Source organism: Aptenodytes forsteri, unplaced genomic scaffold (assembly GCF_000699145.1).
Source record: "Aptenodytes forsteri isolate BGI_AS27 unplaced genomic scaffold, ASM69914v1 Scaffold142, whole genome shotgun sequence".
In the NCBI taxonomy this organism is placed as follows: Eukaryota; Metazoa; Chordata; class Aves; order Sphenisciformes; family Spheniscidae; genus Aptenodytes; species Aptenodytes forsteri.
In genome coordinates, this window is record NW_008794598.1 from 5,584,894 (window position 1) to 5,606,488 (window position 21,595).

Sequence of the window (21,595 nt, forward strand, 5' to 3'; positions counted from 1 at the left end):
AGTGCCACAGGAGCCAGGGCCCCCCCCCCGCTCCCCTCCCCGCAGGGACCCTGGCCTTTCATCCGGAGCCACGCTGATGTTTCTGGGCTGGGAGGAGAAATCCTGCTCAGGTGGGATGGGGCCTCATCCTGCGTTGCCCCGGGACAGGGATGCTCAGCGTCTTGCAGGATCGGGGGTACGGTCACCCCCGGGCTGTAACAGCCTCAGTTTCCAAAGGACAACAGGGCACTCGCTCCAAAAAGGGCGCTGAGCCCGCAGCAGGATCCAGCCCGGTCAGGGAAGGCAGTCTAAAACCCGGACCAGCTCCCGCCAGTGTTGAGGCCAGAAACAATCCCGAGGGGCTCTCCTCCCCCAGACTAGAGGCTCCCCGATTTAACCTCTCTGCAAAGCGGGGGGCGCGGGGAGCAGAGCCCAGGAGAGGTGTCCGGGGGCCCGGCCGGGCGCTGGGGACGCGGCTGTGACGGGACACTAACCCTGGATGGGGACAGGGGCTGCGTGGCCCCGGGGGGGACCCAGGGGAAGGAGCCAGCCCTTCGCAATCAATTCTAACAAATTGCCCAAAGTTGCCCAAAGCCTGGGCAACAAACGCAGGTAATTAGACTCTCCCAGAAGTAATTATATTTGTTCCACTCCATTGAACTTTAAAAAGTAATTAATAGGGGACAGAAGGTGACTGGGGGAGGGGGGTTAAAGGCCTGTCGACAGCAGCACGGAGGGAGGTCGATCCTCCCATAAGCTGCTCTGACCAACAGCAAACTCGGACGACAACACCGAGTCTCCCAGCGTGAGACAAAGAGGCGAATCTCCTCCTCATTTTACAGGTGGGGAAACTGAGGCACAAGGGGGGGTACTTGCCCAAAGCCCCTCATGAGGCCAAACGAGGACTCACCGCCCCCAACCCCACCGCAAACACTTGCCAGACCACACAGTTCAGTTGTTTGTTTTGGTTTTTGTTGGCTTTTTTTCTTTTTTTTTAATTCGTCATGTTAAACTAAGGACCACCAGGTCTGTCTCTCGGAGAAAACAACAAAAGGCACACACAAAAATAAAGTAAAAGTCCAAATGCCTGAGAAAAACAACTCCAGGTTAGGAAAGTGATTTCTTGAGACACTGTTTGGAGTTTTATTGGCAACAAGGCTCTGCCTTTCACATGCTTGGCCCCAGCCTCGCGGCCCACTGCCTTTTCCCACCGGCAACAGGAACGGAAAGCGGAGGGACCAGGAACCTCCGTGCCCTGCCGAGATAGCCCACATCGCCCCGCGGGAGCACCGGCAGAAGCCCGGGGTGGCCTGGACCCGTCCCCCTACGCCCTCCAGCATCCAGCCCTTGGCACGACACGGATGGCGCCTGCCCACGGGAAGAAAACGGCTCATTAAAACATTCACTATTGGGCTGATTTAAAAGCAGAGGGTGGCGAGGCCAGCCCGGTCCTTGCCGGCCCCACGGGAGAAGCCCCGGGAGGACGTGTCCACAGGGCTGGGGAGTTCTGGGGGCAGCCAGCGCCGGATCCGGGATCGTTCCTCCCTGGAGAGTCCCGCCGGCAGCACCGGCACGGCTGTGCCCTGCAGCGCTCGGAGGGGCATGTGCCAGCAGCCGACGAGCCCGGATACCCTGTTTCCTCGACATGGCTCTCCCCTGCTTCCCGCTGGGAGCTCCCATCTCCTTTAAACGCCCAAATCCTCTTTGTAGGGGAAGCCTTGAGATACGTATTTCTATTGCACCTCTTCCTGGCAGACCCAACACTGCAAAACCATGCTGGGGCAGAAATACCCGCGGCTCCGAAACGCCCCCCACCTCCGGAGGGGTCCAAAGCCCTACGATGCCGTACCCAGGCAGCCTTCCCAGGCATGGAGAGGATAGGGAGAACAAGGGGTACACGTTATAAATATAAAATCATTATCTGCTACAAACAGAAGACGTATATTGTACATCTTTGACCCATATACACAAGAACACAATATACACAGAACGCCTCGGAGGAGCGGGGGCTTTGCCAAGGGGGTTTCGGGAGATGCTGTTCCCCTGCCAGCCCCCCCGTGCCTCCCCCCCTGCGACAGAGGGGACCGTACCGACAGCACATCAGTCACCAAAAGTCCCGTCAAGCTGGCGCGCATCATTCAAACCACGCGTGGATGGAGCGGTCCCCCCCCTCGCCGTGCCCACCCCGCTGCCCTGGGGGAGAGGGAGGCGAAGAGGATGGAGAGAGGGAGAGAGGGCAGGTGCGAGGGGTTCTCTCGCGAACCCACAAAGTGCTTGGGGTCTCCGGACCCTCGGAGTGAAGCTAGGCCCTGAGAGAAACTTCTTGCCCTGCTGCCCTTGGGGGGAAGGATTTTTCCGGCCAGGCGGGTCTCTGATAAGGCATTTTCATCTGGGAGTTGGAGTGAACAGTGTCGGAAGAGAGAAGAGGAGCAGATGGGGCAGCGCACGTGGTGGCAGGTTAACACGAGGCAGCGAAGCCAAGGTGGTCCCAGCCGGACAAGCCCAGGGCAAGGGGTGGAGAGGACAGGAGGGCTTCGTCCTCAGCTCAGTTTATCTGTAAAGCTGCCCCCCATGTCGAACCCCCAGCCCCTTCACGCCTCTCTCCCCGGCTCGGCGTGAAATACTGACGGTCGTTGGAGTGGCACATCCAGGCGCATGGGAGTGGCAGACAGGCACACGTTAAGACAAGAGTCAATGTGAGCTTTGTACAGCGAGGAGCAGCTCCTGGCCGGAGTGTCCGAGGACTTGGGACGACAAAATGCCACAGTGATCAGATCGGGCCAGGACGAGGGGGTGGGCACGGGGGAGAGGAGGGAGTCGAGTCCCGGCACCTATCGGCGGTAATGATTGGGGGCGTCTGCAAACATGTACTTGAGTCTGTAGGCTTCAGCGAGCAGGAGTCCAATTTCTTCGTTACCCCAGTGTATCGTGGGCAGGTTTTGTAACAACATCAGAAGGCCCTGAAAGAGGGGAAGGTGCTTAGTTTGGGGCGGTTGAAGGCAGAGTACAGATCCAGAGCAGGCTCGGGGCCGGCGCGACCACAGGCAGCAGCACTCAGTAACTTTCGCTCACCACGCTCGCAGGTCTGAAAGGCTCAGAGACAGCATTAAGATGTGCTCGTGTCTAGATCCGAATCAGTGAAGCACCTTAGATGCCCCCAAACCCCTTGAGATAAAGGGTGCTACCGTAGTGTTACAGCTGGACAGCAGAAGGCAAACATGAAGGGACTTACCGTGATCAAAGCTCGAGCCCAGGGAAGAGCTGATATTTCATGTTTGAACCCTCCAACAGCTCAGTTCTCTGTCCTGAGCGCTGAGGCTCAGAAGTTACTTTTAGGCAAAGATCCTGAGACTGGATGATCTTGGAGCCAGCTTTGAGGCGATGGTTGACTCTGTCCATGCTGGGCTCCCAACCAGAGCAATTCCCTCCCCTCTACCCCCAGGGAATTACCCCCAGCCCCAGGGACTTACTTGGAAGTCTTCCTCATCTAGGATCTCCTTCCGCCACTTGATCAAGAAGGCGGCGCAGACGTACAGGTGGAAATGTGAGAATCCTTCTGGCTCCGACTGCGGACAGCAAAACTCTGGGTCAGCTCTTGCAGCTCAGCGGGAGCGCGACTTCCCTGGACACACGTCCTACCGGGCCACCCGTCATCCAACTGGCTATAAACGTCCCGGGGCCACACTGCTTTGCTTCCCTCATCTCCCCAGCTGCACGGTGCTGCCAGAAGACCTCCATTCCCCCCCCATCTACAGGGAATTGGCCCCACAGCGACCAGCCAAGCAGGGAAGGCAGCGGGAGCCTGCGTACCTGGTAGGTGTCCCAGAGGCGGATGGTGCAGCGAAGAGGCAGCTCCCTCATAAGCAGATTGTTCATCCAGCGAAAGGCAAACTGCAGGTATTCGACCTCGTACTTCCTAAAGTGATTATGTACCTGCTCTGAAACAGCACATTTCACTTACATACCTGGGGACCACGGTGCCCCAGCTCCCGCACGCGCCACTGCCCCCAACACACCGGCTTTCACGCACTTTCAGGCTGAGACCTCATTCTCCCAAATGCCTCTGCTCCTCACCCTGCGCTGCCTGGCCAGAAAAACCCTGTCCCCAGGGGGTTTCTGGCTGACCCTACCCTGCCCTGCTTCCATATGTGTTATAGGCAAGTGTCTACCCCTGCCCTGAGAGTACTACTTGCAAAGGAGGCCTCCCGCTGTTGTGACAAGAGAGCCTCCAACCTGCTCAGATCCCCTTGTCACCTACCATCAATCCGACTGACTAGCTCCTCCAGGGCTTTGACTTTCTTCTGGATCCCCGGCTGTGCAAAGGTGTAGTTATCCTGTGGAGAGAGGCCATGAGTCAGAAGCAGCAGCTCTAACAGCAGCTCGAAAGGACCAAAACCAGATCCCCAGCTCCACGGGGAGCCACGATCACCATGAGCCAAGCAGACATGGCTCTTGAGCACCAGGATCATCTGCCTGCTGTGAAGTCCCTAGTCAGGACAGCGCCGGCTAGACAGCTGCAGCACCTTATTTCCCCAGGATTTTACCCACAGATTTAGCCCAGTGAAGTAGCAAAATCTCCCTAATGCTAGGACATGCAGAGTGCTCACCCAAACACAGAGAGATGACTGCACTGCTACCCCAGCAAAGGCAGAGAAACCTCCGCGGCCCCAGAGGCTCACCTGTATCCCGTCCAGCAGCTTGCTCATGCACCAGAAGCTATCGGCTTCGATGCTCCGTAAAACATCCTGCGACAGGTTCGTCACGTCAAAGTTCTCCACGTCCTCCTCTGTAAAACAGAGAGGGAAAAGCATCAGGAGGATGGGGGACACGAGGCTGCTTACGGGACATACCGAGGGGCTTTACCAAGCCAAGGCAGAGCAAGAGGCACTACAAGGCTCCCTGCATGACCCGAGTGGCCTGCCTGGCACAGAGCACAGCACCCATGCACTGACCTACTTCTCCAACCCAGGCGAAGGGCTGAAGGACCCCAGAAGACTCAGCGGCCACAATCCGAACCCAGCCCAGCTCCCCAGGGGACCACGGGAGGGATCCCACAGCGCTGCCGCTGTTGTCGTCCCTCTGGGGTGAGGGCTGTGCATGGACAAAGCTCCCGGCATATGGGACCCCTCTTGCTGGAGTGCACCCTGCCCTGGGTGACAGCAGGTCTTTGCCAGCTGGCAGCACCACGGGGAGAACCGGGAGAGGTGAATCCCTCACTGCAGCCAGAAACCAGGGAAGCAAACGCTGCCCTTGGCCTGGGGCAGCACAAGGGAGCTCAGTTCCCACTCCCAGTCGAATTCATCAGCATCATCCCAGGACTGAAGCACAACAGAAGCACCCAAGAAGTTGCTGCCAACTCTGAGGACCCATGAGGAAGAACTGCCAAAGCCTCAGAAACCTCTACAGGAGAGCAGGACTCTCGCGCACGATTGCAAGGACCAAAAACCACACGAGCAAAAGACTCCAAGTTAAATCCAGCATGGAGCCTGACAGGGGGGCCACGCGGCAGAGAGACTGCTCAGCTTCACAGAGCCTCTCCTCCTCCTTGAGTCCTGCTGACAGGCGAGATGCAGCAAACAGAAGCAGCCCCATGCACAGAAGAGCCTTGCTGCCGGGGAAGCAGAGATTTGTGCAAGCTTGTTTTTCAAACCCAGTGAACTGGGGGTCTGAGAGCACAAGGGTTAGTGGCAGCTCTGTCCCCAAAGGGTACTCGCAGAGTGCAAAAGGCTGCCCTTGCTTTTAAATAGGCTTACGAACCCCCAGGAAGGGCAAGGGAGAGACCAGACACGCCTTGAGGGTGGGACGGCGGTGATGCTGGCTGAGATTGGAGCAGAGTTCACCTGCTCCAGGCCAGGCTCACCTTAACCTGGAGGCTGTAGAGGGCAACAGGCATGGGAAGGCAGTGGAAGCTATGGAGGAGACAGTCAGGAGACACAGGTCTGGCCCTCCTGGCTTGGTCGACCCAGCAGCTCCCTCCCTTTCCTCCTCGGGAGGAGAGCGCCCGTCACGCTGCTAAATCAGATCAACAGATGTCAGGGCTGAACTGGCCCATTTCCAAACCCAGAGGCTCAGAAATCCTAACAAGCATCTTTGATCTTCCTTGGAAAAGAGCAAGAGAGGGAGAGGATGGGGCTCGAGGCTGGAGCTGGGCCACCCTCTCAGCTCAGATACGCCGCAGGGCAGCTGTCGCAGGCCGGCAGCGCTGTGAAAACCGAAGCTTACAGATCCTGCCTGCAGGAGGATGGGAAGCGCAGAGCCAGTGACTCCAACACTGCTCCCACCTCTGCTCCTCCTCTGTGGCAGAACTCGGCTCCGGAGCAAACTGCCACCGGGAGCTTTAGTGACAAGCAAGGGCTTAACCCTGCATTAATCTGCCAATCTTGCACTGCAGAAAGAGCAGCAAAGCTGTTTTCCTGCTGCAGGTCATCATCCAAAACTATCACTCTTCTGCTGGCTTCTCTGCAGCCACTCTCAAATGTTCCAGGTAATGAGAAAGGCAGGCAAAATCTGTTTAATACCCATCTCCTTCCCTAGATAACTTCCCCCACAGAGGAAGGAGGATGGGCAGGCAAAGGAGTGGGACAGGGCCACATGCGCGCGACCAGGACTGGTGGGAGAGGCAGGTTCAGCCACGCAGGAACAAGCCTCGTGCAGAAGACCTCCCGGTGCAGCTCCAGGCACGAGGACTGTGATGGAGAAGGGGATGTGGTGACCCAACCCTGCTGCTTGCACCGGTATGGGGACAAGAGCAGCAACCCTGCCGCCACCCTGGTGTCAAAGCAAAACAGTGGTAGGAGATCCCCAGCACGAGCCAACACACACGGCAAGGAGCTTTGGAAAAAAAAAAAACAACCCAGGTCTCTGGAGTGTGTGGCTCAGCACGAACGTCTGCTCAGCGGCATCATTAAAGAGGCCCCGTGGAAAGGAGTGAGATATTCAACACATGGCTCTGACAGGGACTGAAAGAGAGGCAGTGGCACGGTGACAGCTGCCTGCAGCTGGGCTGAAGGCAGCCGGGACACCGCTGCCAGTGTCACAGGGTGCCCAAGGGCAGCTGAGCATTGGGGAAAGCAAAGCTCCTGTGAGTGACGTTTCGAGAGGACTCAAGGGCTGACAGGGGAGAAGGGACATCACAGCCCCACTCGAACCCCCTGCCTCAAATGCCAGGCAGGGCATAGCTTGCAGCAGATTAGAGGAGCCAGGGCTCCAGCCTCCCACATCCCTGCTTTCCGTAGGGGAGCTTTAATGACTCCCCATATTCTGGCAGCCGGGGCTCAGTGCAGGACTAGACGCCTAGAGAACAGTTAAACCCAGTCTCAGCTCACAGCTCTGCACAGCAGTGGGCAAGTCTGCACCGCGGGCAGTGACAGGTCCAGGGCAAAACTGGAGTTCAGGACAAGGCTGATGTTACAGCCTGAGCTGGGTCAGTCGCAGTGTGACTAGTAATACCCAGGTACAAGGCTCCCCTTCCCTTCATCCAAGCTCCACTTCTGCTCCTGCTTACAGGGAAAGAGAGTCTTAATTTAACCATGATTAGTATTTAGTAAAAAAGCCAGTTAGGAGCGAGCAAGATCAATACTTTCCATGGCACTAATCCCCTCCACAGACTTGGTGAAATGCCAAACAGGTCCCAAAGCTGGGACGATCCCTTAAGCAAGGCCTTGAATTGGGGATGGAAGTGGTCTCCCACGTCGAGATGGGCAGACAGCACTGGGAGAGGGTGCAGGGGCCAGCACTGACACTACCTGTGGATGCTGAACTCATTTCTGAGCTCTGCCACTGCCATTTTAAACGCAAACAAAAGCCATGAGAGCTGGGAGTGTCTCCGTGCAGCAGGAGGGGCTGCGGGACCTGGGCTGGGAGGCAGTTTTAGCAGGACTGACAGCTCAGCGTCCCTGTGCTTGCTGGGCCCTCTCCGGGGCCCCTTCTGGAAAAAGGGGCATGCTGTTTCCTCTGGCAGGTGTCATCTCTTGCCCCAATTCCTCGGATGCCAGACTGCCTCCCTCCATCCTCACCGCTCAAGCTCTGCCTCCCCAGCGGCACTGGCAGCCTGCGCCCATCTCATACGGAGGGCAGCAACAGCAGGCTCAGCTGCTCCTGCAGCCTCAACACCTCCCTCAAGCTCTTCCTCACGGTGGCACCAGCTGAAAACAAGCAGTGCTCAGCAATCTGCGACAGAAGCCATCGATCAGCCGGGAGGAGGAATAGCTCCAGCTATGGAGCTGGCAGTGGCAGGAGCCCAAAGAGCCCACGCTTGCTGCCAAGTAGCCGAGGCAGCCGTGTTCATGCAGGAGGCAGGCAGAGAATCACAGGAGAAGGCGAGCCAGCTTGCCACGCTGGGGGAAAGGGGAAAACACAGCGAAAAACTCAGATGGGATAGAAAATCTATCCCATCTGCCAAGGGCTCACAGCAGTCTGCACAGCACCTGGAGGGAGCACGAGGAGTTTTGCGTCCAGACTGAGTACAAGTACGGGAAAAGCAACGGGTCCCGACCAGTGCTGGAGAAGGGGGCAGGGGAATTCAGACACAGGGAGTGGAAGCTCTGGGGAAGAGCTGCTTCTCCCTGCCTCAGCCTAGGTGGTATTTTCTGAAGCTGGTCAAAGGGGTACACACACTGGATTCAAGGCAATGCTCGGAAAGAAGAGGGAAGCAATATCCCTTTCAGTCAGGCCAGGGAGATGCAAGTTAATAACGGGGTCATCCAGTTCCCTAAGCATCCAAAAGAAACAGCTTCCTGCAAATGTTTTTCATTCACTGATCCGTTTCCCTCCTTCAGGACCTGGACAGGCATACACCCTTCCTCCCCACACCTTCTACAGCGAGGATGGCAAGCCACCAAGTCAAAAGGCACAGCAGCATGGCCATGCTCCCAAATCCAGCCAAACTGCTCTAACTACTACCCCGAGCAAGCTGTGTTTAATCCCTCTGCACACAAAGGCCTGGGAGTTTGCTGGGTTACTGCTGACTGTTGGTTCGTTGCTCCTGTCAACTTCAATGAAAGGAAGCTGCCAAATTTTTCCCTGAATGTGTTTGATAAGCTACAGACCATCCCCTACCCAAACCACCCACCTTTTCCCCATAGACACGCTCTAGCCCTTGGTGGGAAGCCAGTCAAGCCCTCTGAAGGATGTTTTAAGCCTTGGTCTAGTAACTGATATATAATAGAGACAACATCAGTAACGTGTCTACATTAATCAGCTGATGAGCACGAAGGAGATTTTAATTTATCTGTGGAAAAGTTGATTTGTTGTCTGAGAATTGAATGCCTGCCCAAAGCATGGGATGATGGGTTAGAAGCCTACAGTGAACTTGGAGATGGGGACCAGCCTGTTATCAGGGGTGAGACTGCGATGCCAAAAGCCACTAAATTGAACAGTAGAAGACCAGGGTGTCAGCCTGACCTTGTGCTGAACAGCTAACCAAAGTCAACAGCTTGTGAACTCCCCCCTCTGCCTGTCAGCTCTGAATCACACACGCACACCATGGTCCCCGGAGAGCTGCGATGGTCCTGCTGAGTCAGCTGCTGCGGGAGGCAGCCCTTCAAAGGCTCTAACACAAATATCCCAGGGAAGACAGTGGGCAGCTAAGCAGAGGAGCCAGCTGGCAGCACAGTGGGTACCTTCTAGCATCTTGCAATCAACAAAACACCCGCTCTGAAAGGAGAGTAGGGGCAGCAAACCCAAGAGGTTTGAGGATGGAGCCAGTGCTGGTACCAACTTCCCAGAGCCAGCTTTCAAGGAAAGGCAAGGGAAACTTTTCCAGGCCAGTTGTACACACCTTTGAACGTGGAAATACCCTCACATGACACACAGGTGTATGAGCCCTCAGTGGCTCTGTGGGCAGGGGCTGCCTGAGCCGTACAGATTGTCCCCTTTCCCAAGGAGGATACAGCTTGAGGAATACAAGCAGAATTTCCTTTGAACAAGAGACTTCCCACAGAAAGGTGAGTTGTCCCTTGGCACGTGCTGCCCAAGGATTACCAAACTGTGCAAGGCCTCTTTTGGCTCTCCTGCTGCAAGGACTCAGATGCAGCACAGACTTGGCTGATCCGGGGATCCTGAGAATTAGTGATCCAACATGGAGAGCCTCCAGCCCTGCCCAGCACCAGCTCTTCAGGGGCCTGTCAGCAAAGGCAGCTGTAGAGAACAGCCAGTGCTCCAAACCAGCGACCTAAATCCTGTTGCAAAAGGGGTTACGTGACACTGAACGCTGCCAGTTCTTTCCCACGTACGTTCAAGGCAATTACTGATCTCGTCCTTAAACTCTGACCGCTACACAGCCAGACCAGGGAGCAGGTAGCCACCAAGACAGCTTGTGACCTGAAGGCTGGCTTTGAATCCCAGGCTCTGGGGACAGAAGGGGATGCATGATGTTGCTTGGCCAAATTCAACTCAACGGGTCTCATGCAAAGGGTTTTTTTCCCCTCCAACACAAGTTTCAGAGATAGCTGGAAACAGGAAGGCCACGTTCAGAGAGGAAGCTTCAGTCAGGGGTGAAAACAGCCCTGGAAGGTGGCGAGAAGCATGACCCCAGCAAGAGATGGACAGGTCCGATGCAGCATGAACTCTGCATCCACATGCAGAGCAGAGAGAGTTGAGCCCCGACACCGAACACAGTACAGGACTGCAAGAAGTTACACCAGGTACCCGCAGGCAGCTCTGATGCTTCAGGCCGGCTCTCTTCTTGCACAGATAACTCACTGTGTACAGCTCTGCTTCTAACCCAATAAATCAATCCTGAGCAACCAGCCTCTGCCAAGACTAAATGCCACCAATGCTGTTTGAGCAATAAGGCACAGGAGAAGCCACTCAAAGGGAACCTGCTCAGACCCGACAGGCTCTTGACCTCCCAGGAAAGGGAATTCACTCCAGCCGGTAGCAGAGCCACATTTTGTGCCTTCTCCTTCAGGCTGTGAGGGGCAACAGCACTTCCTAGGGATCAATCCTGACCACACCGGCTACCACAGTGGAAACCGAGGTAGCTTACCTCTTCACAATGTCCCCAGAAGAGGCAGAGCAATACTAGTTTACAAAGCCTTAGTTAGATAGTGGAAGGCTTCCACTGACTTCAACAAGCTTTGGATCAGACCTTAAGAATATTTGTTCAACAGCATTTCTCTATCACTAATACAGTCTTATGAATTCCTTTTTCCTTCTATTTACAGTGAAAACTAAGAGTCTTTAGGCATAGGGATTACCGCATCCCAGCATTAATGTCGACCCCAAAACACAGCTAGAGCTGGACAAAAGAATAAAAATGCTATGGGTGGAAATGACTTGATCGCTGGCTAAAAGCAACAAGAAAGCCAAAAGCAGCAGGGAGAAGTCAACTTGTTTTCTGAAACTCTCAGCCTGAGAAACACACCTGTACTAGCAGCACCGGACAGGAATCTTTATTTAAATAGTTTATTTTACATTCTCAGCAGGGTCTCTTTATACTTCACTCATTGCTCCTAGAGCAAGAACTAGCTCCAAGCCCAAGCTTTGAGAGCAAGACCCTCCCCCTCTCCCAACTCCGTGTATCAGGGCTTTGCCTAAACTCCCTTGGCGCCTAAAAGACCCCACTCTCCTCCAAGCTGTAAGGATGTTAAGTACATTCAAATGCAAATCCACCCTTAGCACTTCAACTTCCCTGGAGCTCAGCAAGGTTATGAAACTGAAGTCAGTTCAACCAGGCAGCAAAGATACAGTAAGAGGTCAAGATGCATCTCCAGCCTGGCACAGGCGCTGAAGGAAGAACACATCATCCCCTCCAGCAAGGCAAGCTTTTCTGATGCCGGCACTTCACACCATTTCAAACACCGAGGTCGAGAGGCAGCACCGTGCTTCAAGCAGCAAATGTCACTTACCAACATACTCAGAGAGGAACACAACAAAGAACGGAGTGACCAGGTCATTGATTCCCTGTACATAGCCGCTTGCTGGGTGTCGAATGGCCCAGATAAACAGGATTCTTTCAAAGATCTAGGGAAGAATGAGGGAAAGCAGGTACCTGCATTAGCCGTGCACAAAGGAAAGGCAGAAAAGCGTAACTGTTAAGCTCAGGGAGCAGAGATCATGCGCTGACAGGCTTTTCTGCAGCAATATGGGTAAGATAAGAAGCATACAAGTCCTAGAGATACTCGTGTATGATCCACAGATCCCACACACAGGCCAGCCCACACTTCACAGAATAAGGCAGCCCAGGCTCCTCATCAAAGCCTCCGCTTGAAGAAATGCAGACCCAACTTTTCAAGATCCAGGTGGCTTAAGACCCTTCCACCCATAGGACAGGGCTGCCTATTAGCAGAGCAGCACGCCTCGCTGAACATCACATGGAAGTCTAAGGCTGTTACGTGTTATCAGCACAGTACTCCCAGGAAAACATCACAGATCAGGACAGCTCCCAACAGAGCAGCCTCCCCCCAACAACCAATGTGTTATTTCCAGACTGTCCCAGCCCCAGGACACCATGCTCTGACATACCACATACACACGCTGAGCTTGTTTCCAAAGAGGACAGATGCCCACACCTCCTGGCCACCTCTCAAACCCATCCCTGCCTGGGTTTCCTCACATACTGCTTCGCACAAAAGAGGTTTTGTAGCAAAACAGAACTGATCTCCTGTTCTGGTTCAAATGCCTTGAATTTGTCTCAAAACAAAAGCGTCAGGTCTTTTACCAACTCTTGGCTACATCTCACCACAAAAGAGCTGATCTCATAACCCCTGAGCTCCAAGTCTGATGTCCTTCAGAAACGCAGGACAAGACCAAACAGTTTCGGCAGGTATTTCCATCGGGAGCTGTCAGCCAGGGAAGTTTCCCCGTAAAGCTAACTCACTAGCAGCAGTGCTGGTCTAACTCCACACACACGCCTCATGCCAAACGTGGGGCAGGAGCTTCACCCCCCCTTACCTCCTGGACCAGCGGTTGCTGGAAGAGGGGAATGAGTGGATTGGTCCTTGGAATGTCGATGTGGATCTGGAAGAGAGGGTGGGTTACACACACCAGCCATGCTTTCCGGGGGCACAGTAACTCATCGCAGGCTGACAGAGGGGAATCCACCCCTCAGTGTCCCCCCAAGCGAGAGCTGCACTTGCTGACAAGCACAGCGAGGGCTACAGATGACAGCTGCACTGAGAAAATCATCTACAGTTTTATCTCCGGTCTCCTCTGCTCAGGTCTGGGCAGGTGGCCAGAGCTGGGAAAGAGTTGGGGTCTGAAATATAGTTATTAGATCAGTTTAAGGAAGGCTTAAACTAATACCCGTAAGAAGATGGACAGAAACATGGTGCCCTGTCCCCAAGGAGAAGACTCCTAGTAGTTATAGCTAGAGGAAGTGCTAGCACGACCCCAGCTGCAAGACGGAGGAAAGGGATATACCAAGGCAGAAAGCCAGGCAACAGGCAGAGGGCTCGTACCTGTCGGTAGGTGTCTTGATGGTGTTCCTCATTCCGGGAATCGTAATACTGCTGGATGAAGCCAAAGTACTCCTCACGCTTACGCTGCAAAGTCAGCTTTCGCCGCTCCATGTTTGCGGGGAGATAACCCTGCAGCAGGAAAACCCGTGTCAGGGCAGATCCGCTTCCCTCACTGCAAACCGTCCCCTGAAATCCTGCCTGAAGGCAGCTTGTGCATCTGGAAGCATCAGGCACAGAGACTTGGGAGCTGGGGAAAGAGGTTTCATGGGGTTTGGCTTTCCCAGCCTCTGATGCCTTTTCTGACCTTGGGGCAACCCAACTTCAGGGGATTCAGTTTCCCAAAAAAGAGCAAACCACATATTCCCAGCACCTGTCTGGGCTTTGTGCTCAAAAAGGATGTAGCAATTACACTCCCTGAGAGAAAAAAAACCCTACAGCTCACCTGTAGGCCGGGCACAGATACAACATGAGCAAACCTGGTTACGGGACACACGAAGGTCTAGGAGCGCATGTCCCTGGCTTGGCACATTCCCCCCAAGCTCCTGTGTCACAGCTCCAAGTACTCACTGAGAGGAGACGCCACGTCACGGGCCGGACCTCTCTGGGCACACCAGGCCAGCTGCATTTCCTCAGCTCATCTGCAAACGGACAGTGGTGGCAATGGATTAGATCCTAGGCACGTCCAGGCACCACTACACCTAGAAGGAGAGGAAAGCCCAGTCTGCTCCTGCAGGCTCTGGAGACACTGAGCCTCCAAGAAGGCTCCGCATTTGCAATGACTGGGGATGCGGGTCTGCGGCAAGGGGAGTAGAGACGTTTTCAGCTCAGCCTGGGCACAGGACTCGTGGCTGCGGGGGCTCCAATTCTCTGGAGCCTCAGTTCTCATGCAGAGCCCAACAGCCCCCAGCGATCACAACCATCATTTGCGAGATGGAGAAAGGCTGGAAATGGACAGGCAGCTGGTGGAGGACATAACCATCTGCCAACAAAGCAGTTTGTGCAACTATCCCACTTGGAGCAACTGCAGGTAGTCATTTTATCCGCCCTGGAGCAGACCTGATTGCAACCTGAAGCAGGCAGCAGGCCCCCTCTGCCTTCCCCTTCCCACCCGCAGGCACCCCCATTTTGCCACACTCACCCAGGTCTGTGTTGTGGCTGGAAAGGAGCTGCCGAAACTTCTCCAGGCGGGTTTTCTCCCTCACCGTCATGGGGGGAGCACCTGAAGCATTTTGGTCAGAGATTCTGGCGACGAGTGGAATGACGGGCCGAAGGGGAAGGGACTGCTGCTTCTGAAGGGGGGTCCGCACACAGGCCTCCTCTGCAAGGAGCAGATGCTGCAGTGAGGCAGGGAAGGAGACTGCACCTCTCCAACCCCACCTCGCTCCTCTGGCTACTGTCAGAGACCTGCCACTGCAGATTTCACCCTTCTCTTCCCCAGCCCCAGCAAACAGAGCATCGCTGGCCCACTCCAAGGGATCAGCTGGTTCACAGGCATCTGTCGTGGCTCTTCCATCACCTCCCCCTGTTCCTCCTTCCCTTTCTTCCTCCTGCATCCAGACACCTAGCTGCCAGCGGATCAGACCTCTCCCTTCACATGGGAAGCCATGGGCAGAAGGATACAGAAGACGAGGTGGAAGGAGCCCGTGAGAATCCCAGAGGAACTGACCTTCACAGCTGCCCTGCTCGTCTCTGATCTAAATAGCGATCAAGCTAATTGCTAGCGCAGAGAGAGGAGGCGACAGGCTGCCTATGCCACCTGCTGGCAGCAGGGACCTGCTGGGTTACTTTCACAGCACAGGCAGCCGCCTGCCTGCGACAAGGCAAAGCGAGCAGGGGCTGATGCTGCCCAGATCCCTGCCCAAGCTGTACCGACCTGGGCTTTACACGGCCTCATCCAGACCTTTACTAAGAGCAGCACACTGGGCCACAAAGGAAGCAGAAGGTGAGCAATCCCAAGCAAGAACTTAACATATCTCCAAAATCCCTTAGCACCCAGAACACAGGATCCTCTGGGACAGACGTGTCTGTGTGCAGGATATTGAGCAGCAGAGGAGACTGAAGAAGCATCAAGGCCAGGACTCCAAAAACAGCTCCTTGGAGTGCAGGATACTACAAGGAGGTGAAAGCCTCTGTTGGGCTTACGGGCTGCGCCACAGCCTCTTGCCCATAACATGCGAGTAGCAGCAAGCAGCTGAGTTCAGCGATCAACCAGGAGAGCACCGGAGCAGGACGCTGCTCCTGAAGATGGCTCTTACCAGATGTCCTGGAGAGCTGGGCCTTGCTGCTCCATCTTACCAGATGTCCTGGAGAGCTGGGCCTCACTGCTGGACTTGATGACCTTGCAGTTGGTGGGCACATCGCTGAGAGCGGACTGGGCCCGCTCGGGTTTTGCCCGCAGCTTGCTGTGGTTCTCCAGAACCTGGGCTGCCGTGGCCTTGGCCACTTTAGAGTTCAGAGTTTGCAAAGAAGAAGAGGAGGAAGAGAAGTCCTCATCTTCGTCATCACCGATGTCCCAGGCATCACTGGTGTTGCGGGCAAACTCGTGAAAGCTGGAGGCCTTCTTGCTTTTCATAGGCAGTGCATTGGCCTTGGAGCGGTCCTTGATGAAGCTGGGACCCAGAGAGAAACAGTATCAGAGCAATGCTGCCAGACGAGTCCATTTTCTTTCCTCCCCTACATCCTCACTCCAATCAGCCAGTCCCATTTTCCACTTTCCCCATTCCTCGCCCCAAACCCAAGGAATGAGTTAAGCCTCTCCAGGCTGCCCACTGCCGGGAGGCAGAGCCCGAGCTGGTATGACGGCAGGGCACGGAGGCCACAGTGCCAGCAGATAGCTGGAGAGGTGCCAGGCTTCCCAGCTCAGAAGGGCAAAGGGGAGAGACGTACAATTCCTCCAGCTCTGCCTCCCCCCACCCTAGAAAAAACTGGTAGATTAACACCCCAAAAAAGTCTTGCAACCTGGGGAGAGGCATGCGAGAGGTTAGACGGAGCCGGTCTGCGCTCGTGGACACTCCTGATACAGCTGCGATGGCTCCCAGCAGACAGACCAGCCTGGTTCTTTTCTCAGGCACAGGAGGAGCCTTCGCGTTTACCCTTAAGCTACAGGAGTCAAAGTCCACGACCTGAAGCGTCACAGAAAAGGGGGAACCTTCACCACTACACAGCACGAGATAGAGACAAGGAGGCAGTTCAGATCAGCTCTGCCTCTTCCTGCCGGGAAGGGTGCTGCGATTCTGCAGCCTCACAGCTGCCGGGCAGCTTTACCTCCCCTTAATTGTTTGTCTCCGAGGGGGAGCAGAGGGTTCAGACACCATTGCTGAAAAATACACCCGTCTGCTTTGATGTGGCTGGTACGATATCGATTTCTGGCCATAAAGGGCGCCAGCAGATAAGCTTTCCCTGCAAGCTTTCGCAGAGCTCAAGACAGCACCGCGCGCTACTGCTGCCCTTCTCCGCTGGAACATCACAGTGCCAGAGGATGCTGGAGACCTCCACCTACTGCAGGACTGAGCCAAAAACCTGCAAAGCCTCGTGGCCTGCGTCTCCAGAAGATAAACACTTACTTTTTGGTGAGCCGGGGATCCAGTGGAGGATGCTGTGCTCCATAGACAGGTTGAATGCTGCAGGAAGAGGATAGAAAAAAAAGAAGACAATGCAAAAAGCCTCAGAGCACCCACAAATAACCTCTTCAGTCTAGACTGGGGTCACACTTCTTGCCTGCCGTCGGGAGCTGAATACAGACCAAAAGCAACTTCAATAACCTTCTGTCTTCAAAGCCTTAGATCCAAAGTGCCACATTCAGCTGAAGATTTGTTCTTTGCAGCAGCAAAGACAAGCCTTGTTTAAACTCTTAGGCTCTCTCCAGCCTGAGCTGGGATTTGAGATCTGCTCTTTTCTGCACCACCGATTCACTCCGAGTGACCACGTGTCTCAGTCCCCCTGCCTTATACACTGACATTCATTCTCTTTTCCATCAAGGGGATTTCCAGGTTTGGGAATTCACGCTTCCGAGCCTTGCAGGACAGGGAAAGACTCTAGCCAGCGACGCTGGGGCTCCTCCACAACACACCTGAGGATTTGAACCCCACGTTGGCTCTCAGGCTCGTAGCCAACGCTACAGCGAAGCAGCATCTGGTATGGTACACGGTTTGACTCGGGTCCAAATTCCAGCTTCATCGACTACTTCCTATGTGGCCTGAAATGAGTCACCACATCTCAGTCCCTCGGCTCCCCTCTGCGTGGAATGGGACTAGTGGGAAAGGGAGCCCGAGCGCTGCAGGCACTACATGGGGAGCATCACCTTGGAGAGGAGCTACTAGGTGAGTGCTCATCACTAGTTTTACAGGCTCTGGACGCGAGACAGGGATCCTGAGTTATTACCTCCATTTGGGTAACTATTCACAGCCACCCCACCCTGAAAAACCATCTCTGGAAAACAAGTCCTCTCCATCCCCTGGTACACAGCACGGCCCCGCATCCCACGGCGGAGACAAGGGCCCATTCAGAGCTGGCACACAAGGGACAGGCTCCTCTTGGGTCAACAGAGCTGGCCTGGTTTCTGAGAGCTGCAGATGGTGCCCGGCGGTAAAACGAGCAGAGCCCAGCCGTGTAGGAGGGGGACGGCAGCCTGGTGCAGCTGGAAAGCGCGCTGGGAACCAGTTGATGCTGGGGAAGCAGCAGCGACAGGCCCAGCTGGCAGGGGAGAGACGCAGAGATCCAGGGCAGAGGCTGAAACAACCACAGCACGGAGAGATCCTGGTGGTGAAGTCTGACGAGGGGTGGGCTCACCGCTGCAGCGACCGTCCCTCGTGGCTGGAAATGCTGAAAAGGCTCACTGTGTTTACCCACCAGCAATCAAGCCTAGGAAAGAGTCTGCTGACTAATTAGCATCTAGGAGTCAGGACAGCTATTAAACAGAGGCACCCCCGTGGGTGGGCATAGCAAGCAGATTATCAGGAGTAAGAAAAACAACCCCTCCAGATTAGCGCTGCTTCCCAATGACTCATGGCAGCTCCTTGCAGAAGAGGAGCTGGCAGAGCCTCTCTGATAACCCAGCACCAAGCTCGCACCGTCTCGTGACGGCAGTCACAACGCTGCTCCTCTCTGCGCAGGGATCCACACGCTGCCAACGGGTGACTGCTTTGATTCACATGCGCAGGCCTGAAGTTCACAAGCCAAACGGATGATGTGTGTTAGACATAGAGGAGGGGATGTGGCAGCCAGCTCTGGGTGAAGAAACCCTTTCCTGGGGCTCTGAAGCAATCGGCCGATGCCTTCTCTGGCTAACGGCTGATACAACTGCAGAGGGTCCCACCTCCCAAGCAGCTCTTTTTAAAGAATGTGAACCCAGGCTCCCCCAGACAAAGCATCCCAAGCTGATCTAAGTGCACAGCTCATCAGCCTATGCTCCCACACGAGCAGCTGAAGATGACAGTCTCGTTTCCAGCAGGCTACAGAGGCAGGGCTGAACACCACCGTCCTGCATTGGTGAGCTCCAACCGCTGCATGAAGCGGGTTCGCCCCCCGTTTGTCCCATCTTTGCCGATTCTCTGCCCTATCCACCTGTGCAGGGGGTGTAAGAGGCTGGACAGGAGGAGTGCAAATGCTCCGAGGTGTGCAACAGGTGACTTCTAAGATACACGAGCACATGCACAACTGCCAGACGGCAGGTTTGTGCCGTAGTGTCTGTGGTACCCTCGATGTCTGATCCCACTCCTTTAGCTCACGTCCCTGCAGCTGACTTGCAGCAGATCCTGCAGCCCCACACAAAGGTGCGTTACCACATCCTACTTTTACAGCTGAGAAAACTGAGGCAGGGGAGTGACACCACCAAGCGATGCTCAGTAACTTTATTTTCTCACTCTTGTCTGGTTTTCCCTGATGCAGCTTGGCTAGATGAATCTGCTGTCTCCAAGCTTAACTCTCTGTCTGAAGCTGTCTTCACCTGCCTTTTGCATGGACAGAAAGCTCAGGGAGGGCACTACCTTTCAGCAAACACACCACTGAGTCAGGAGCCGAGACCTAAGCTGATGCTGTGCTCCCAAACTGACTGGACGAGTCCCCTGTCCTGTCTCAGTTTAAGCTCTTTGGGACAGGCATTTCTTGTTACCCGTATGTTCAGTGTCTGGTACAACAGCTGTGGTATCTGCGTTATACCACTCACAAGGAGATCATCACAGGGTGTGGGTTATTGACACTGCAGCAGAAAGCATATCCATGAAACCTTAGTGCCACTTTGGACACAGAACATATTTATTCCTAGTAGACTCTGTTTCTCCCCTTTTAAAACAGCATTTAAATACCCCTCCGGAGCCTGGCTGCCCATCTCTCTAAAGAGCAGGAAATAAACAACCCATCGCACACTAGACCAACCTGCCAACGCATCCCCAGAAAATTACTGGGGCGAGAATTCCCCATGCAAAAACCACAGGGCAGTACTGGAAACATGAAACAACATTTACTAGTTCTGCCACCCTAAATCTACAGGGAAAAAGCACCAACTGAAAGCTAATACAACTAAGTGACCAAATGCACAAAGTGTCATGGAAAAGGAAGCTAACACAGTCTCCAAATCTTTACAAAGCCTCCCTCTGCCAGCTTGTCAGGGCAAAGAAAGGAGAGAGCCAAGAATCTGTACGGGAAGATCTCTCAAAGCTCAGAGAAAAAAGAAGAAAGGGAGCTTCGTGTCTAGTGTCCATGGATGCAGCACATCCCACCTCCACCTTTTGTGGTTGTGTTGCCCAAGACCTGTCGGTAACCGTCCCTGGAAGGGACTGGCACGCAGGGTATTTAGAGGTGGTAACAAGGCTCCTGGACAGCAAGATATCTGCCAAGCAGCCAGTTAGGAGCAGGGGAGAACTTTGCCAAAAACTTGACATTGGAGTGTATTGTCTGGGCAGGACCGGCTGCCTCCCAGACCGGTTCACCTGGTTTGAGCTTTCCAAGCCGAAGCTCGAAGTCACCCACTGCAGAAGAGAGATGCTGTCTATGACCACCAGCTGGAAGCATGGCTGTGACCTCCGGGTAAGGGATGGGAGCAATCAGGAGACAAAATGACCCAGGAAGAGCACAGCATTTTCTTCCCCCATGAGCAGAAGAGGAGGAAAGCGTAGTGCTCGTTGCTTTCCCTTTGCTTGCCACAGACCTGGATTGTCCCATCAACCTGAGGGAGCCGGCGCAGAGACAAAGAACCGAGTGAAAGCACATTAGAAAGAGAGATTTAACTGGCCTAGCAGGATTTAAAGCCAACTAAGCATTTCAGAACTGCGTCCGCACACCAGGAGGGGAAGGGCAGGGTTCAGATAAGGCAAATGAGAGCAAACGTGAGGACCACCAGATGGGAACAGCACTTGTGAAAGCCTCCCCAGAGAGGTGGGTGCCCTCTCCCCACGGGAGCCTTGCTCCCAAGGCCTTGTAGGGAGCATCTCCTTCGTCACCACCAGCCTCCTCTTCCTAAACACCACCTGAATCAGACACTTCACTCGTTTCTCCCATCCCCAGGTGCCTCGACAGGAACCGGGACATCACAGACAGAGGAACCAAAGCAGGGGAGGTGCACACAGAGAGCGCCCACAGTCCCTCGTATTGAGTAGAGGTGGACAAGGAGTGACACCCCGCACAGGAGAGGATAACGGGGGGAGGCATGTGCGTTGGCAGGGGCACCTGTTTGGGACAGAGTTGCTGCCACCCAAGGCGACAGCTCTAAGGGCTTCGGGAAGGGATGAGGTTTCTTCAATATCTGTGGAAAGAAGGACGGTACAGCCCTGGCTCCGAGGCCACCCCAGGGGGGCCTTCAAGGCCCTGACCCCCTCCACCCTGCTTTGCATGGGGCGGAGGGTGCACACAGGGGTCCCCGCAGCCCCCACATGGCCTGCCCTGCCCTACAGATGAGGGGGCAATCCTGGCGCTACCCTCGTCCCTTATAGAGGGGGACTTCCTCCAGCAAAATTCCCCTGCCCCATAGCCTGGGGAGCCCTTGGCATCCCCCCTATTGCAGGGGGGAACCCCGGGGCCCCCAGCCAGCTCCCCTGCCCCATAGCCGGGGTGGATACCCCCGGTATCCCCCCCCACCCTTGCAGGGGGGTACCGCGGGGCCCCCAGCCCCATAGCCAGGGCGGGTCCCCCTGACAGCCCCTTCCCAAGGCAGAGGAGCTGCTCCAGCTCCCCCACCCAACGCCCCTCAGCTGGGGAGGGGAGCTGCGACCCTTGTACCCCCG

General features: G+C 55.1%; 1 protein-coding gene across 1 annotated transcript; it reads right to left on the bottom strand.

The window, feature by feature from the left end:
• Positions 1-2,196: 2,196 nt before the first annotated feature.
• On the bottom strand, positions 2,197-16,997 carry TBC1D22B (TBC1 domain family member 22B). The gene is made up of 12 exons (XM_019470340.1): positions 16,943-16,997; positions 15,675-15,988; positions 14,518-14,697; positions 13,947-14,017; positions 13,380-13,508; positions 12,874-12,939; positions 11,829-11,943; positions 4,659-4,765; positions 4,238-4,313; positions 3,790-3,917; positions 3,450-3,545; positions 2,197-2,939 (listed from the first exon to the last, which is right to left on the bottom strand). Exons 2-12 carry the CDS (start codon positions 15,949-15,951, stop codon positions 2,811-2,813), a joined length of 1,374 nt encoding a protein of 457 aa, XP_019325885.1. The 5' UTR covers positions 15,952-15,988; positions 16,943-16,997; the 3' UTR covers positions 2,197-2,810.
• Positions 16,998-21,595: the final 4,598 nt, after the last annotated feature.

Bases quoted from the DNA above. Each gene is read 5' to 3' on its own strand.
- TBC1D22B (XM_019470340.1), bottom strand. From the start codon at position 15,951: ATGAAAAGCAAGAAGGCCTCCAGCTTTCACGAGTTTGCCCGCAACACC. The intron at 12,940-13,379 runs GTACGAGCCCTC...CCTCTCTTCCAG, and splicing joins ATCAAGACACCTACCGACAG to ATCCACATCGACATTCCAAG. The intron at 4,314-4,658 runs GTGAGCCTCTGG...CTCTCTCCACAG, and splicing joins AGCTGCTGGACGGGATACAG to GATAACTACACCTTTGCACA.